Source organism: Balaenoptera acutorostrata, chromosome 10 (genome assembly GCF_949987535.1).
Source record: "Balaenoptera acutorostrata chromosome 10, mBalAcu1.1, whole genome shotgun sequence".
Taxonomy (NCBI): Eukaryota; Metazoa; Chordata; class Mammalia; order Artiodactyla; family Balaenopteridae; genus Balaenoptera; species Balaenoptera acutorostrata.
Window position 1 is genome coordinate 66,056,707 of NC_080073.1, and position 17,175 is coordinate 66,073,881.

At 45.5% G+C, this 17,175-nt stretch overlaps 1 protein-coding gene and 1 non-coding gene across 3 annotated transcripts in view; one reads left to right on the top strand and one right to left on the bottom strand.

The window, feature by feature from the left end:
* Positions 1-3,231: 3,231 nt before the first annotated feature.
* Positions 3,232-17,175, bottom strand: part of LOC103010705 (HLA class II histocompatibility antigen, DM beta chain) — a 32,647-nt gene continuing 18,703 nt past the window's right edge. Inside the window, exons 2-8 of one of the 2 annotated variants that reach the window (XM_007186924.2) lie at positions 11,701-11,792; positions 8,546-8,670; positions 7,421-7,702; positions 5,883-6,167; positions 4,338-4,454; positions 3,954-3,989; positions 3,232-3,597 (exon numbers count right to left, since the gene is read on the bottom strand). In XM_007186924.2, the coding sequence (XP_007186986.2) occupies positions 3,581-3,597; positions 3,954-3,989; positions 4,338-4,454; positions 5,883-6,167; positions 7,421-7,702; positions 8,546-8,670; positions 11,701-11,792 (954 nt within the window). In that variant the 3' untranslated portion in view covers positions 3,232-3,580. Of the gene's footprint in view, positions 3,598-3,953; positions 3,990-4,337; positions 4,455-5,882; positions 6,168-7,420; positions 7,703-8,545; positions 8,671-11,700; positions 11,793-17,175 lie in introns of those variants that run through there. The other variant, XM_007186925.2, reaches the window with a different exon arrangement.
* On the top strand, positions 4,112-4,184 carry TRNAG-CCC (transfer RNA glycine (anticodon CCC)). The gene has a single exon. It is a non-coding gene; the product is annotated as a tRNA-Gly (tRNA).

The following is a 17,175-nucleotide window of genomic DNA, read 5'->3' on the forward strand; positions in this document are numbered from 1 at the left end:
TGGGGTCAACACATTTGGCTACAGAATTGGCATCTGCCCCAAGGGTTGAAGTGCCTGCCCTCATGGACACAAACGTGTGTCCTATATGGGTGGAGAGTTGGCCTAGATGATGTATTAAGTCAATTCCAACTTCAAGTTCAGTTTTTAAAACAAGACATTGAAGGGAGAGAACCAATCGTTGTGCCACTTTGATTAGATATAACGCGGAAGCCCAACTCTCTATCTCTCTCTCTCTCACACACACACACACACACACACACACACACACATGCACACCTTTTTGGCACTTTGCTATGGGTAACATTTTACTCTCCTCAGTCAGGAGGTGGCGCATCGTTATCCCTCTTCTGCCTTCCTTCCAGGCACCACTCACTCGCCTGTGTAACACACACATCTTCCCTTTTCTCCCTCCTGTAATCTGGCTTCTTGGATTCCAGGAGATCTATGTGGCACTTTTTTCCTACTCCCCATCTGGAAGGGGACAGCCTTCCCTATATAAACCAAACACCTACATGATTAGGGCAGAGAAAAGTTTGCACGGGGTCTCCAGAGAGGGACTGGAAGCTCTCTAATTAGCTGACTCTCTCCCTCCTTCCCCTGGGGTCCTGCCACTTTGATTTTCACTGCTGAGACCACATCCAGACCCTTCGGATGTACAGCGTCTCCTTCACAAATGGCCAGGCATAGACAAGACCCAAAGCCCCACCCAGACTAGACTAGAATATCGGAAGGAATTGGCTTTGTCAAACAAACAAAAACAAGACCAGCGAATGGAAAAATGAAAATGAAACAGTATGGCAAGACTTCAAACAGCAAGTTCTTAAAGAAAGCAGGTAGTGGGGTAGAGGTGAAAGATTATTTACATGATATACAAGCTAATTAATTAAATGTTATATAAAAACTTTTTTTCAATGAAACATAAAACTGATAAAATTTGTAGAGATTAGTTTCTGAGCTTCTATATACGGATCACAGCGCATGGCACTCCACTGCTTCCTACATTATATGACCCAGCTCAGAGAATAGCTATTTTGAACTCATGAGCACTTTCCCCTACCATTGACTTCTTCATGAAACTCCTTCCAGAAGAGATGCCCTGATCACAAGGATCCATCTGGGGAAACTATGGATATGATGGAAATCAATTCACTGATTGGACAAACCCTGAGCACCTACTTTGTTTTTTTGTTGTTGTTGAAGTATAGTTGATTTACAATGTTGTATTAATTTCTGCTGTGCAGCAAAGTGATTCGGTTATACAAATATATACACATTGTTTTTCGTATTCTTTTCCATTATGGTTTATCACAGAATACTGAATATAATTCCCTGTGCTCTACAGTAGGACCTTATTCTTTATCCATTCTATATATAATAGCTTGCATCTGCTAATCCGAAACTCCCAGTCCATCCCTCCCCCTTGGCAACCACAAATCTGTTCTCTGTGTCCATGGGTCTGGTTCTGTTTCGTAGATAAGTTCATTTGTGTCATATTTTATTTTATTTTATTTTTAATAATTTTATTTTTGGCTGCATTGGGTTTTCGTTGCTGTGCGCAGGCTTCCTCTAGTTGCGGCGAGCGGGGGCTACTCTTCGTTGCGGTGCGTGGGCTTCTCATTGCGGTGGCTTCTCTTGTTGCGGAGCACAGGCTCTAGGCGCGCAGGCTTCAGTAGTTGCAGGACGCGGGCTCTAGAGCGCAGTCTCAGTAGTTGTGGCGCACGGGCTTAGTTGATCCGCGGCATGTGGGATCTTCCCGGACCAGGGCTTGACCCATGTCCCCTGCATTGGCAGGCAGATTCTTAACCACTGCACCACCAGGGAAGTCCCTGTGTCATATTTTAGATTCCATATATAAGCTATATCATATGGTATTTGTCTTTCTCTTCCTAACTTCCTTCACTTAGTATGATAATCTCTAGGTCCATCCATGTTGCTGCAAATGGCATTATTTTGCTCTTTTTTTATACCTGAGCACCAGCTTGGATATCAAGTCTGTATGAACAATGCTATCCCCACACTTCTCCAGGCCCCCATCAGCACAGAAACTGTGCAAGGAGGAAGGGTCTCAGCCCCCGTGACCACCCTCCCAACCACCCACACAAACAACCATGGAGACAACAATGCAGGAAGATTCCACACACCGTCTGTCTTCTGACCCCTTCCCCCAGCTCATCAGATTCTGCTCTTATGTGTTCCTACATAGACACCCACACACATGCATCCCTAACCCCTTGTTCTCCCTCCACAATTCTCTGTTAGGCTAAACTCCTCCAGTACTTACCTTCATTTCTGGTTCCTTTCGGTTGCCTAGCCTAGTATCTAACTCTCATTCCAAAGACAATGCCACTTGTGTCCAGCAGGTGTCGCCCTTCACTGGGAACGAAGAGCACCTCTCTTCCGCTGTGTGAAATCCAGCCCCCAACGGTGGATCCCCCTTGGGCTTGGGGTGGAAGGGAATGTAAGGGGGGCTCTGAAGAGTGGTGTGCTTGACAGCATGAGGGTCCTCAGAATACAGCAGCCTAGTTACTTCCAACTCAGGTAGACAGACATCCTATAGAGAATTTGCTGTTCAACCTTGGACAAGTTATTTAACCTCTCTGAACCTCACTTTCATCTGTGACTCAGAGGGAGACCATCCTTCCTTACCGGGTGATTGTGGTGAATGAATGAGATACAACATAAAGCACTTAGCCCAGTGCCTAGGTCGTGATAAGCACTCGAGTTACGGTCCCTTTCCCACGTAGGTTATGGAAGAAATAACTGCCCAGAACTCAGATCAGAAATTGAGTTCTGCCCCTTGAATACTGACTATCTGAGTGTCTGTGTCAGAGTTGTGATGAGGATCAGATGAAACAATGCATGTAAAGCACCTAGTAGAGTGCCTGGCCCAGAAAGTTGTGACTGATATGTCACGAGTGTGGGCTGGCTGTGTGCCAGGTAATGTTCTCAGCCATTTACAAGTATGAACTCATTTAATCCTCATTAAGATCCCTTATGAGGTCAGAAAACTGTTAACCCCCTCCTATCCCTGACTCTGTGACTCCATCCCACCACAGTTTATTACCTTCTTATGAATTATCCATCAGGAAACTGTCCCCAGTTCTGTCATGTCTAGATGGGAAAATAGGAGGAAACACTGACTCCTGGACTCCAGTAGGAGAGGGAATCAAGCCCAGCCCCTAACTGCCTACAGTCCTTCCTCAGGGCCTCAAGAAAAAGCATGGAAAAAACTGTATTACCACCAGAGTTTATTCCTCAGAGACGATCACCAGCGACTCATGCCTCTGTGGCACAGAGGGCCCCCAAGAGGGCCTTTGACCTTCCTCCCCAGATTATATTCACCCCAGATACGTAGCCTTGGGCTCTACCTATGGACAACACCTTGGTTACAGAATATTCCCAGAAGTGAGTTCCCCAAGTTGTAAGGTTTACATAGCGGGGACTGGGAAATTCAAAGAATCAAATAGAGAAACCATAGGATCCAAGAAAATGTGGAAGCTTGGAGGGGTTGGAGGAGCACAGCAGCATTCTTAAGAGTTTGAATCTCCTCACGTGGAGAGGAAGTTGTAGGATTCTGCCTCTAGGAAATGTGCTGACCTGAAGAAGAAATGAAAACAAGATAATAAAGCTCCAAACCAACTTGACCCCATCGTTTGTCCCTATAACCATCCATGCCAGAGCCTTTAATACAGGGATATGGAAAATTCTAGATCACCAAACACTAAGGAGCCACCTTCAGACACTCCGTTGGGTAGAAGAGAAGGGGGTAGGTGCTCCTCCCTCCTGCTCCTGATCCCAACAACGGCAGCTTCAATCACATCATCAGCCCGAGCCTGGTGGAAGCTCACCCCCGCTCCAAATGTCAACACCATTAGCTGAACCCAACGGTGACTCCCTCTAACTTTCACCCCCTCCAAAGGACCAGCAGGCAGACAGACCAACAGAGACGTTACCTTCTGGGTAATTGGACCCTGGGAGGAAAACATAGCCTAGGAGAAGAAAATATTTGAGTGGAGGACAGTCTTGGTGGATAAAAGTCTCTGGTATTATTCACAGCCAATGGGGTAGCCATGGGAGAACCAGTCACAAACAGAAAGTGAACAGAGGGACTTCCCTGGTGGTCCAGTGGTTAAGACTCTGTGCTCCCAATGCAGGGGGCCCAGGTTCGATCCCTGGCCAGGGAACTAGAGACTGCATGCTGCGACTAAGAGTCCACATGCCGCAACTAAAGATCCCCCATGCCGGAACTAAGACCCAACAAAGCCAAATAAAATTTTTTTTTTTAATTTTTTAAAGTGAGCAGAGGTTAGGATTGAGAGTTCAGGAGGGTCACTCACCGGAGGAGGCAGCTCTCCGCCAGCTGAGCAAACCAAGAGAGAAGACGATGAGGCCCAGGCCCAGAGTCACAGCACACGCGGAAACCTTCAGTGTCTGCACTGGAGATAGCCCAGGAGCTGCGGAAATAGAAACTTACTAGAACCAATTTCTCTTGCTCATTCCCAGAGCAACTTCATTTACTGCAACCTCCACCTCAGGTTCAAAGGTGCTTTATCCGGACCCCAAGGGTCTAGCTCACACCAATCCAGGCCCAAGGAAGTGGCCTTTCCTCAAAACCCCCATCCTGTGCGTCTCTACCCCTGTGGTTCCCTGGGGAGCCGCTCTCCCTGAGTTAGTACCCCCGCTTCCAGATCCTCTCTAAGATGGTGGGGCCTCTCAAGGCATCTTGTATTCTTCCTTCACCCCAACGGCACCCTCGCTGAGGAATACAGCGTTCCCCATCCCTCTCTCCATTTGCCTGTGGTGACAATACTTGCTCCCTTGACCACTCTATCTGAGCATTTTCCTGTGAAATTGTCTTTCCGCCTTTCCTAACTTTCCAAGGTTTCATTCCATGAGTTATCCAAGTACTTATGTGTCTCCTACCTGCCCACCTCCAGATTTGGGTCCTTCCAGAACCTGTCTCCACCCCCCTCCACAGCCCTCACTTCCTGGAGCTGGCTCTAGGCTGAATCCTGTCCCCCACCCGGATTCCTTTCCTTTAACTACTTCCAATCCCAGGGTTCAAACAATGGTGACTGGCTTTATGCAGTAGCCTCCAAGCGTGTACACCAAAGTGTCTGCCAGCCCAGGCTTCTTCCTCCCTGATAGAGCAGCCCCAATTCAGTATGGCCCCCAGACCGAGAGAGTACCCTTTCTTCCGTGACCTTCTTTATTTCTCCAACTCCCATTCCTGACCTGACAACAGAATAGCGGAAATCCGAGAATCCTAGAATATTGCATCACAATTTTGGCTTCTGAAAATATGGTTACCAAATCGACATCCTCTTTTCAGGACAGTCAGGCTCCCTCCCACCCTCAGACAAGCACGTAACACCAACCACAGCACCATAGCAACAGCAACAGTAACTCTTGTTATGCATGCAAGATCTTCCCCGACCAGGGATCGAACCTCGTGACTCCTGCACTGGAAGCTCGGAGTCTTAACCACTGGACCGCCAAGGAAGTCCAACAATAACTAACTCTTTCCGTGTCTATATCCCCTGGCCCCATCTCTGGTCGTGAACCCTCCGTAAGTTCCTCCAGACTCACTCTTTCTCAGCATCTCCCTCTCTCCCCTGTACCGTGGAGGACCTCTCTGCATCCCATTCCCTCTGCCAAAATATTGGTGTTCTTTTTACAACCACCCACTTGAAGTAGCTCTCTGCTTTTTTTTTTTTTTTTTTTGGCCACGCTGCACAGCATGTAGGATCTCAGTTTCCCGACCAGGGATGGATGGAACCCGTGCCCCCCGCAGGGGAAGCGCGGAGTCCTAACTGGACCTCCAGGGAATGACAGTAGCTCTCTGCTTTAACGCTAATTCCTCCCACCTGCCCCACACTTACTCCAGTCCTGAAGGATGGGTTCAAGAGCGCCAATGTGCTCTACCACACAGGTGTAGGTGTCCCCAAAAGAGGGGGTTGTGGCCAAATGGGAGACTGTCTGGTATGTCCAGTCTCCGTTGGGCTGGGCGATGTTATAGGCGCTGCCGTGAGGGAGGACCAGCTGCCCGTTCTTCCTCCATGTGATGGTCACATCAGCTGGATAGAAGCCCCACACGTAGCAGGCCAGCATCACAGTCTCCCTCGTGTTAAAAGGAGTGGTTTTAGCTACTTGCACAGATGGCAGTCCTGCAGAGGAGGAAAAAAGAGTCACAAAGGAGGGCAATATTCTGGCTTTTCCTCCAACATGGTTTCTTTCCTACTTGAATTCTTCCTGGATTTTGCCCACCGACCTTCCCGACCCCCACCTCATTCCCACACACATCCCTTTGAAAATGAGGAGTTAGAATGTACTCCTGCTTCACTCTTTCTTGTCTCCCATTTCATCACTGCTCCTTCCTTTCTTTTTCCTCCAAAATTATATTTGTTCACAATAAGTAGAAGCCAGGGCTGAACTGCAGGCTGTTTCAGAAGTCATTGTATTCATTTCAAGTGCAAAAGTGAATTGTCATCCAGAGTTATAGTGGGGGGTTTGCAAAAGTAGGAAAACACCCTTGTCCTTAAATCTCATTGAACAAATTGACTTGATAAAGAAAGCCTTTCTTTTTCCTTGGATAGTTTAAGGAAACAAGACTAACTCAGGACTAACTCTCCTAAATTTGGACGAGGGGATCCTAATGCATGAGATCATTCATGTTGCCATCTTTTAATAGTTTATTCTTCTAGGTGACCCTTCCGCTTGTTTGGGTGTTTTTCAAACAAAATCTTCAATAAAAATCCAAGATATTGTGTTAAAATGCAGATTCCTGAGCCTGCAACCCTGGATATTTTAATCCAACAGATCTGTAGCGGTTCTCAAGGGCTTGTGTTTTTAACAACCACCTTCCCCACGCAATTCTGAGAAATCACATCTTAAGACACAATACTCTGTACGATAGAGAACTTCAAGTTTTCTTTTAAAAATCTCAAGTCATTCTCAATGCAAGTGATTAAGGGTGGGAGAGTTTGCATCAGAATCCCCTGGGAGGTTTTCCAAATATCCCCATGCCTGGGCCTGTCTCAGACCTGGGACACCAGAACCTGGGCTACAGTGGCATGAGCATTTTGGGAAAAGCCATTCTGGTTATTCTGACAGTTCAACACCTGGTTGAACTTGGATCTGCCTCCTGAGATGCCCTAAATTGAAGGAAAACTAGCTTACTCTCCCCACAAAAGCTCCTCACTGGCTCAGACGTCACCTCCCCTTTTTCATTCCTGCTCTACCCCGTCAATCACCTTGTGTCCTTGGAAGGGTCAACCCTCCCTCTTTTTACATCCCAGGTCCTCTGATTTTCGGCTTCTTTCCTGCCCACAGCTCAAACCCCTTGCAGGTGAAGGACCCTTCTTGGCTTCCCCTCTCCTAACTGCTTCCTAACCGTCCCTCTGCTCCCTTCTCTCCTTACGTGTCCTGTGGGTCAGAGATCTCCAGAAGAGCTGGGTGTGTGTGGCACAGTCCTGCAGCCCATTGGATAAGCGTTGGATCAGGTTTTCCTTATGGTTGAGGTAATCTGAGAGGTATTTGGCCAAGCCGTTCAGTACCCCAAATTCACAAGGGACCATACTGGCCTGCAGGGGATCCCAGCAGGTCAGCAAATCCTTGTTGAAGGAGATACAATACGTGAACTCTTTTGGAGTCCCATCGTCATCCAGCAGACAGGTGCTTTCCACGTGGGCCACAAAGCCTCCTGCAGGAGCCAGAGAAGAGGGATAGGTCAGAGTCCTCTGCAGGAGCCCAAGCCTCAGTTACACCTGGTGAGTGGGGCACAGGTTTCCCGCCTGAGGCAGCATCTGCTGACCAAGCTCATGGACCAGAGTCTCTGAGAGTCCCGATTAAGGGCATAGATGGTCCTAGCAGAGAAGTTTCTAGATCCTGTTTCCTCTTTATGTGAGACTAAGCATGGGGACACAAGTAGCCCAAAATTATTTGCATGTTTAAACACGACAATTTACCCAGGATAAGACTTTCAGTAAGGCCAGTGATCGAGTGAGAAAAGGGGTCAAAGGAAAGAGTCAACCTTGTTCTGTGCTGGACACATTATTAAATATTTGTGCCACATGTATTTCTGAATCACTTGCTGTGTGCTAGGCACCATGCTAGGAGCTGGGGATGCAGCATTCAACAGGGCAGATATCATCTTTGCCTACCTTCCAACAGGAAATGTCTATTACACGAATAATTATACAGCTTAATTACATTAAAATTGCTACACAGAAAAACAACAGGTCCTACTGTGTAGCACAGGGAACTATAGTCAATAGCCCGGGATAAACCATAGTGGAAAAGAATATTAAAAAAGAACGTATACATGTGTATAACTGAGTCACTTTGCTGTACAGCAGAAATTAACACAACATTGTAAATCAACTAAACTTCAATAAAAAAATAAATTAAAAAAATTGCTACAAAGGCACAGTACAAAGTGCTATTGGTGTATGTAATAGGGAGACAGACTAGTTTGCGGTATCCGAATCCAATAACACAACTGAACACCCTACCCAAAGGGAGCAGAGGAAGGGAGGGTCCTTACCTGCTCCGGTGCAGCCCAGGCTGAGGCCCAGCAGCAGCGGCAGGAGGGCAGTCATCCTCTCCTCGGGGGAGACACGGGAAATCATGTCCCCTGGACCAGCTCTTCCAGGGGCCCTGGGTCCTTGCCTGCCCAAGAAGTCCCAGCCTGGGTAGATGATCTCCAAACACTGAGTGGGAATATGGTATTGCCGGGGCCCCTCGATGCTCTCTAAATGAGCGATTTGGAGCTACCAAGCCCCTAGACACTATACCTGTTCCTTACCTGATCATCTAACTCAGTGTCCCAAACTGAGAACTGTCAGATTGGCTAGGTAGGTGGGGACAAGTGTAGAGACAAATCGCTGAGCGCCTCAGCCCAGCATCATCAGTTACTAGGTAAATCTCATCCTGCCCTGGGCTTTTAACAACTGGTCTCTTAACTCTCCTAAGGAACAGTCTGTAGGTGGATTTCCCTAGCTCAGTGGAGAGAATAAACCCAATATTCCCAAGATGTATGAAGCCTGGACTGCCCACTGGTTTAACTATTTCTTCTCAAGGTCCTCCTCAAAGACTGGGGACTAGGTAACTTCTCTTGCTCCTTTAAGGGAAGTTACTTGGGAATTTATCCCTTGATTACATATTCCTTGGTCTGTCCTGTCACCCAGGAAACAGGCGGACAAGGGGCCCTTCTGGGGCATGTGGTAGAGGCAGGGCTGCTAAGGAAGGAGATGTAGGGAGAATGCAGTTAGCTGGCCTCAAAGCAAGACTGCAGAAGAGAAGGAGTTCCTAAGAGATCAGGGTCACAGCCCTGAAAAATCCCTCCCTGGGCTTCCTTTGCTTCATCTGTCCTAGCCAGATGAGCTTCATTTTCTCCTTTCTGCTTTCCTGAGCCAGAAACCCGAACCCCCTACCCTCTGAACCATCTCAGAGCAGACCGCAGGGCAATACCACTTAACCCCCTTGATAATTAGCTGGTGATGGGCCAATGCCCAAAGCTCACTTGTCTCCCCCAAACTCAAAACTCCCCTGTGTGTTTCCCCCACAGGTCCCATCTGTCCTGGGGCAGGTCCCCACATTATGAAGCCACTAGAAAAATGAGATAAAACATCCCTACTTTTCTTCCCCAGGAAAAGACAAATTTTAAATAGCAATTCATTCTCATTGTGAACTATACGATTGATAGATCTTTCCATTACAAATGTAAAACCCTAAATTGGTTTCTCTGTGCTCCCCACTAGGCTTCAGGGCTGCCTCTCCTCACCTTGCTTTCTTTTTTAAAAATATTTATTTATTTATTTAGCTGCGCCAGGTCTTAGTTGCGGCACATGGGATCTTCGTTGCCACATGCGGGATTTTTTTAGTTGCGGCATGCAGGATATATTTCCCTGACCAGGGATCGAACCCGGGCCCCCTGCACTGGGGACGTGGAGTCTTAACTGCTGCACCACCAGGGAGGTCCAAGCAAGTTTCACCTTGCTTTCTGAAAGCTCTTGAATTTGACTTGATAGTGAGCTAAATAAAAGAGGATTAGGAGGGAAGCCCTTGACACCACACTTACCTGTCCTCCTTCCAAGTCCCTGACCCCCAGAGAATCTGATATTTATGAAGAAAAAAGGAAGGGGGGGAAGCTTACCCCCAAGATGAAAACATACATGAATATCAGGAACAAAAGAGTTGTTTTGTGTAACTAGTTGAGCTTCACTGAAGCTCTGCCCACGTTTCCCCCCCAACCATACACTCAACCCCACCTGGGTTATACCACTACACTTGAACTTCTCTAATGAACCATTAAGGGTGTTGAATGGGCAGAAAATGGGGGAAGGGGAGTCCAAAATTTGTTAAGCTTCTACTTTGTGACAGATACTATGCTAAGTCAATCCTTTACATGCTATCTCATTTAATCTTAAAAGACCTGTTAGGGCTTCCCTGGTGGCGCAGTGGTTGAGAGTCTGCCTGCCAATGCAGGGGACACGGGTTCGAGCCCTGGTCTGGGAGGATCCCACATGCTGCGGAGCAGCTGGGCCCGTGAGCCACAACTACTGAGCCTGCGTGTCTGGAGCCCGTGCTCCGCAACAAGAGGGGCCGCGACAGTGAGAGGCCCGCGCACGGCGATGAAGAGTGGCCCCTGCTCGCCGCGGCAAGAGAAAGCCCTCGCACAGAAACGAAGACCCAACACAGCCAAAAATAAATAAATTAATTAATTTTTAAAAGACCTGTTAATGATCCTCATTTTACAGTTTGGAAAACAGGTCCAAAGATTCACACCCAAGGTCTCGAGGTACACACACAAACACACACACACACTTGAGTGTGCCCACACACTCACTACATCCTGGGACTGAGATGACCCAAGTAAAGGTAACTCATGGAGGCCTCCGCTGAGAAAAGGAAAAAGGGAAAAGCCACCCCATCCTTCTGAGTCTCATCCTCCCGATGCTCAGAGTTCCTCCTGCTCTTAGAACCAGTGTCTCTTCCACTTTTTCTTTCGACAGTCTCAAAACTGTGTGAATTCTCCTACACACATGCTCGCTTCCCCCTTACGTCTCTCCTCCTCCCTCCAGGTAGGCAGTGAACCTAACTCAGGAACCAGGTCTTGGGATCCTTTTCAAGGTCCCCAAATCTCGCCTGGCACAGGTATGCTTTCCACACAGGAGGGCCTGTGTGGCCCTCCGCCAGCTCCCTGAGGCTCAGCAAGCTCCCTCTCATGTCTGGCTCTCTGCTCAGGTAGCCAAAGGAGATGTGAAACCTTCCACAATGCAGCAACAGGAAATGTAGACGATTTCACTTCTCTATTAATGAGAAGACTGAGGGTGCTTTTTAGAATCAAGCTGGACAGAAAAACCCAGAGACCTGTGCTCAGCGAAGTGGTTTCTTCCTTCCCCTCTTCCTCCTAACCCTACTTTTTTGTTGTTGTTGTTACAGACATAGCTCTGTCCCCCACCTCTAGTCAACCCCAAAGAATGTTTCAACTGTCCTGTGCATCGTTGGTGATTGGATAACTATTTAGGTAACAGCCAGGACTGAAGTTGGGGAACCCCAGGCATCTTCCCATATGCTGTCCCTCTTTTACTGCCGCTACACAAGGGCCCAAAGAGTGAGTCCTCTCCTTGCCCGCTGCCTCTTCTGCTAAGCTGGCCACCATAGGCCAGAAGTGGACTGACCATGGTGTTTACCTACAAAGCATTACAGGGACTCCGAAGAGCTAAGAGATGTGGGCTCCATTCCCATGTCATTCGCTTACAGGTCGGTTGGGGAGTGAGAAGAAACATCTAGAAAGAGAAGAGTTTATGTTAATGCAAGTAAGCAATCAGGCCAGTGGACTTAAAAGAGAAAAGAGAAGACATTGTGTGTTTGGTGGACAGGAAGTCCTCTCCACTGAGGGGGCCTGGAAGTGGGCTGGATTCGTGTCGGAGAAGAGGAAGGCGGTTGGCATCCCGGTCTTGGCATATAACCACAAAAGCTGGGCAATGTTATAAGGTGCTGTTAGGGGTCTACCAGCTACCTGGACTGACAAAAACAAAAACGAACTACAGTGACATCATTGGCACCTTGAAAGAAGTCAGAAATGTGGTCTTATGCTTTTTCGAGAGTATGGCCATAATAAAAAAATCTCTTCTAGGTCCTTCCTAACGTCCCTCCCTCTACGTTTACAGGTTCCGCTTCTGGACAGACAGTGTGTTTTTTAATATATATATATAAATTTATTTATTTTATTTTATTTATTTTTGGCTGCATTGGGTCTTTGTTGCTGCGCATGGGCTTTCTCTAGTTGCGGCCAGTGGGGGCTACTCTTTGTTGCAGTGTGCGGGCTTCTCATTGCGGTGGTTTCTCTTCTTTGTGGAGCACGGGCTCTAGGCACGTGGGCTTCAGTAGTTGCAGCACGCGGGCTCCAGTAGTTGCAGCACGCGAGCTCAGTAGTTGTGGCTCATGGGCTCTAGAGCACAGGCTCAGAAGCTGTGGCTCACAGACTTAGTTGCTCCGTGGCATGTGGGATCTTCCCGGACCAGAGCTCGAACCCGTGTCCCCTGCATTGGCAGGCAGATTCTTAACCACTGCACCACCAGGGAAGTCCTGGACAGATGGTTTTAACTCAAGCCTCCATTTTATAAACTCAAAAATTGTTCAACTTGTCCATCACTTGTAATTGAAAACCAAGAGCATGAGACCACATTTGTGACTTCCTTCAATGTCTTTTCAAAACTACACACTTCTGCATCCCATCAGGATTACATGACTTCCCAGTCTGTCCAACTCCATGCCCACCCACCTCCCACCTCTCCTCTCCTTGCTCTCCTTCTTCTCTGTTAGGATGCACTGCTCTAGACCCTGACCTTTGAGCTACAGTTGCTGTAACTAGCTTAACCTCCTTCCATCCTGCAGCCAGATTACTTGAACTACTAGCGGATATTTTACCTGATTTGCCACCACAACTCTTGAATCATGTTATTACCTCCCCATTTTAACTGTGAGAAAATGGAGGCAGAGGGAGGTTAGTGACTGCCCAGCTTTACCCAGATACTAAGTAATAGCACCATGACTTGACTCTAAATTCTATACTATAATAATATCTTAATAATCAATTAGAAACTAATTGAAAATTGCCAACCATTTATAATAGGAATTTTAAACCAAATATATTTAGAAATTAACATACAAAAGTATAAAAACTTTCTAGGAAAAAAAGGAAAACTTTATTAAAGTACATAAATGAAGACCTTAAGAAGTGAAGAGATGGGCTTCCCTGGTGGCGCAGTGGTTGAGAATCTGCCTGCCAATGCAGGGGACACGGGTTCGAGCCCTGGTCTGGGAAGATCCCACATGCCGCGGAGCAGCTGGGCCCGTGAGCCACAACTACTGAGCCTGCGCGTCTGGAGCCTGTGCTCCGCAACAAGAGAGGCCACGACAGTGAGAGGCCTGCGCACCGCGATGAAGAGTGGCCCCCGCTCGCCGCAACTAGAGAAAGCCCTCGCACAGAAACGAAGACCCAACACAGCCATAAATAAATAAATAAATAATAAAACATTAAAAAAAAAAAAAAAAAGAAGTGAAGAGACATACCATATTCATGGATGAGGCATCCTAACATAATGAAGAAGTCAGTTTCCCCCCATAGCTCTAACCAAAATCATAGCAGAGTTTGGGGAGAACTTGACAAGCTGATTCTATAATGTACATGATAATAAAGTCCATAAGAATCTTAGACAATTTTGATAAAGAAGAGCAAAATGTGGTTTTCTGGGAGGTGAGGTGGCAAAGAAATGGAAACTAGCCCTACCAAATATTAAAACACAAAAAAAGCCATAATAATTTAAACATGATTAAGTGGACACAGGAACTGACAAACCAATTGAACTGAATAATCCAGAGACAAATCCATGCATATGGGGGAATCTGGCATAAAATTCCTGGGAATAAATCACATTTTTTTTTTTTTATAAGAATCACTGGTGGGCACTAAGGAGGCTTGGTTTCTTTTTTATTTTATTTTATTTTATTTATTTATTTTATTTTATTTATGGCTGTGTTGGGTCTTCGTTTCTGTGCGAGGGCTTTCTCTAGTTGTGGCAAGTGGGGGCCTTCATCGCAGTGCGCAGGCCTCTCACTATCGTGGCCTCTCTTGTTGCAGAGCACAGGCTCCAGATGCGCAGGCTCAGTAATTGTGGCTCACAGGCCTAGTTGCTCCGCGGCATGTGGGATCTTCCCAGACCAGGGTTCGAACCCGTGTCCCCTGCATTGGCAGGCAGATTCTCAACCACTGCGCCACCAGGGAAGCCCTAAATCAAATATTTGATACATGGCATTAAAATCAATTTAGTGTTTGGAGAAAAAGAAAGTTGTAAACATACTCATACCATATGGAAAAACTCCAGATCAATAAAGATCTAACTGTGAAAGGAGAACAATAACCCTAATAGAAGAAAGCACAGTGAAATATCATATATGGCCAGATATAAGGCAAAGCTTTTTCACCTTAAATTATTCATCAGAAAAGAGAGAATTACCTTCTATATAAACCCTTAAGTTTTTTCCTTTCCAAGTTATGGCCACTCTCTCAAAGCTGTTTGGAGAAGATACATTATCCTAAAATGATTTCAATTAATAAATACATGAGGAACCTCCATACTGTTTTCCACAGTGGCTGCACCAATTTACATTCCTACCAATATTGCATAAGTATTCACCAACAGTATGGAGGTTCCTCAAAAAATTAAAAATGGAACTATTATATGATCTAGCAATTCCACTTCTGGGTATTTACCCAAAGAAAACAAAAACACTAACTCAAAAAGATACATGCACTCCATTTTCACTGAAGCATTATTTACTATATTTCTATAGTATAATAATATCTCTATAAATATGGAAACAATCTAATTATCCATCAATGCATAAAGAAATCATGGTGTATACATACAATGGAATATTATTCAGCCATAAAAAAGAATGAAATCTTGCCATTTGCAAAAACATGGATGGACCTGGAGGGCATTATGGGAAGTGAAATAAGTCAGAGAAAGAAAAATACTGTATAATCTCTCTTATATGTGGAATCTAAAACAAACAAACAAACGGGGACTTCCCTGGTGGTGCAGCGGTTAAGAATCCGCCTGCCAGCGCAGGGGACACTGGTCTAAGTCCTGGTCCGGGAAGATCCCACATGCCGTGGAGCAGCTAAGCCTGTGCGCCACAACTACTGAGCCTGTGCTCTAGAGCCTGCGAGCCACAACTACTGAGCCCCTGTGCCACAACTACTGAGCCCATATGCAACAACTACTGAAGCCCGCGTGCCTAGATCCTGTGCTCCACAACAAGAGAAGCCACCACAGTGAGAAGCCCACGCACCTCAACAAAGAGTAGCCCCCACTCGCTGCAACTAGAGAAAGCCCGCGTGCAGCAATGAAGACCCAATGCCGCCAAAAATAAATAAATAAATTTATAAACAAACAAACAAGCAAACACAAACGAAAAACAACCAAGCTTATAGAAACAGAGAACAGAACAGTTTCATGGTTGCCAGAGACTGCCAGGGAGGGGTGGGCAGGTAGGAGAAATGAACAAACTGTTTTTGGTGGGTTTTTTAGTTTAAATAAATGGGTTTATTTTTTAAATAAATCAAAGAATTTAGAAGCTATTAGCATAATCACAAATAAATACACGAGAATTAGAATAAAAATTGTTTTATGAAATGTGAAAAGTGGAAACAGCAATATGCCTACATTAAAATATTATGTTATAAAATATGTGATTTTAAATTTGTGAGTTAGTAACTAAATAAAGATAGTTAGCAGACATTTGACTATTTGCCTAAAACTTCTGTATACCAGAACTTTAAATTTTGAAATTGGTCAGAAATCTTTTAAAATATTCTCATTGAGAAAATGGAGACTCACCTTATCACTTTATGTTCCAGCAAAAATTGTAACGTTACTGCCTTGGGGTTCGAAAGGATTTCTTAAGGTTAGGAAAACACAAACCATATGGGTTTTGACTGTCAAAATGAAATCATTCTATTTGGGGAAAGAACCGTATACAAATTTAACTGATGAGCAGCAAAGTGGAAGAAGGCACTTGCAGTATTTATACCGACATAGGATTGCTATATAAAATATTTCAGAAACCCCCGTACACTCACAAGAAAAAGCCATATTTAAGACAGATAAAAGATATGAATCAGCAATTCACAGAGAGATAAACCTATAAGACGATGTCCAGCCTCACTAGCAAAGGAGAGAAAGGCAAGTTAAGTCCATTCTCACATCTGCATCTTTATTCCTGTCCTGCCCCTATGGGGAGGGGGAAGGGTAAGCTGGGATGACATGAGAGAGTGGCATGGACTTATATATACTACCAAATGTAAAATAGATAGCTAGTGGGAAGCAGCTGCATAGCACAGGGAGATCAGCTTGGTGCTTTGTGACCACCTAGAGGGGTGGGATAGGGAGGGTGGGAGGGAGACGCAAGAGGGAGGAAATATAGGGATATATGTATATGTATAGCTGATTCACTTTGTTATAAAGCAGAAGCTAACACACCATTGTAAAGCAATTATACTCCAATAAAGATGTAAAAAAATAAAAATTTTAAAAATTAAAAAAAAATTTTTAAATTAAAAAAAAAAACAAAACGTGAGACCACTTGACACCCACTGTATCGCCAACATTTGAAAGTCAAATAATTTCAAGTGTTAGTGACAATAAAGGAAAGTGAGAACTACCTTGCTCTGTTGGTGGGAATGTAAACTGTTTATGATCCCTGAATCATTGAAATTACAAAGTAGTTGTATGAAAAAAAAAAAACTAACACATAAACCAAGGCAGCATAGCGCTGAGAGCAAGGTCTGGGTTGAGTGTGCCAAGTCTTGGAATTCCGAGTTCAGTCAAGGTCAGTCAGGGCTGGAATATTAGGAACAGATTCATGGAAGAGGAGGCACTATTTTTTTTTTTTTACTAAAGGGGGGACACCAGACGAGAGAGGGTCTGGAAGGCTTCTTGAGTATTATAAGTGACAGTATTATAGAATGCTTGATAGAGAGCATCTAACCTAAGCCCATCATTTTACAGATGAGGAGTTTGAGGCCCAGAGAGGGGGTGTGACTTGTCTAAGGTCACACAGAATAATAAAAGCAGTTTTGAGATTTCCCTGGTGGTCCAG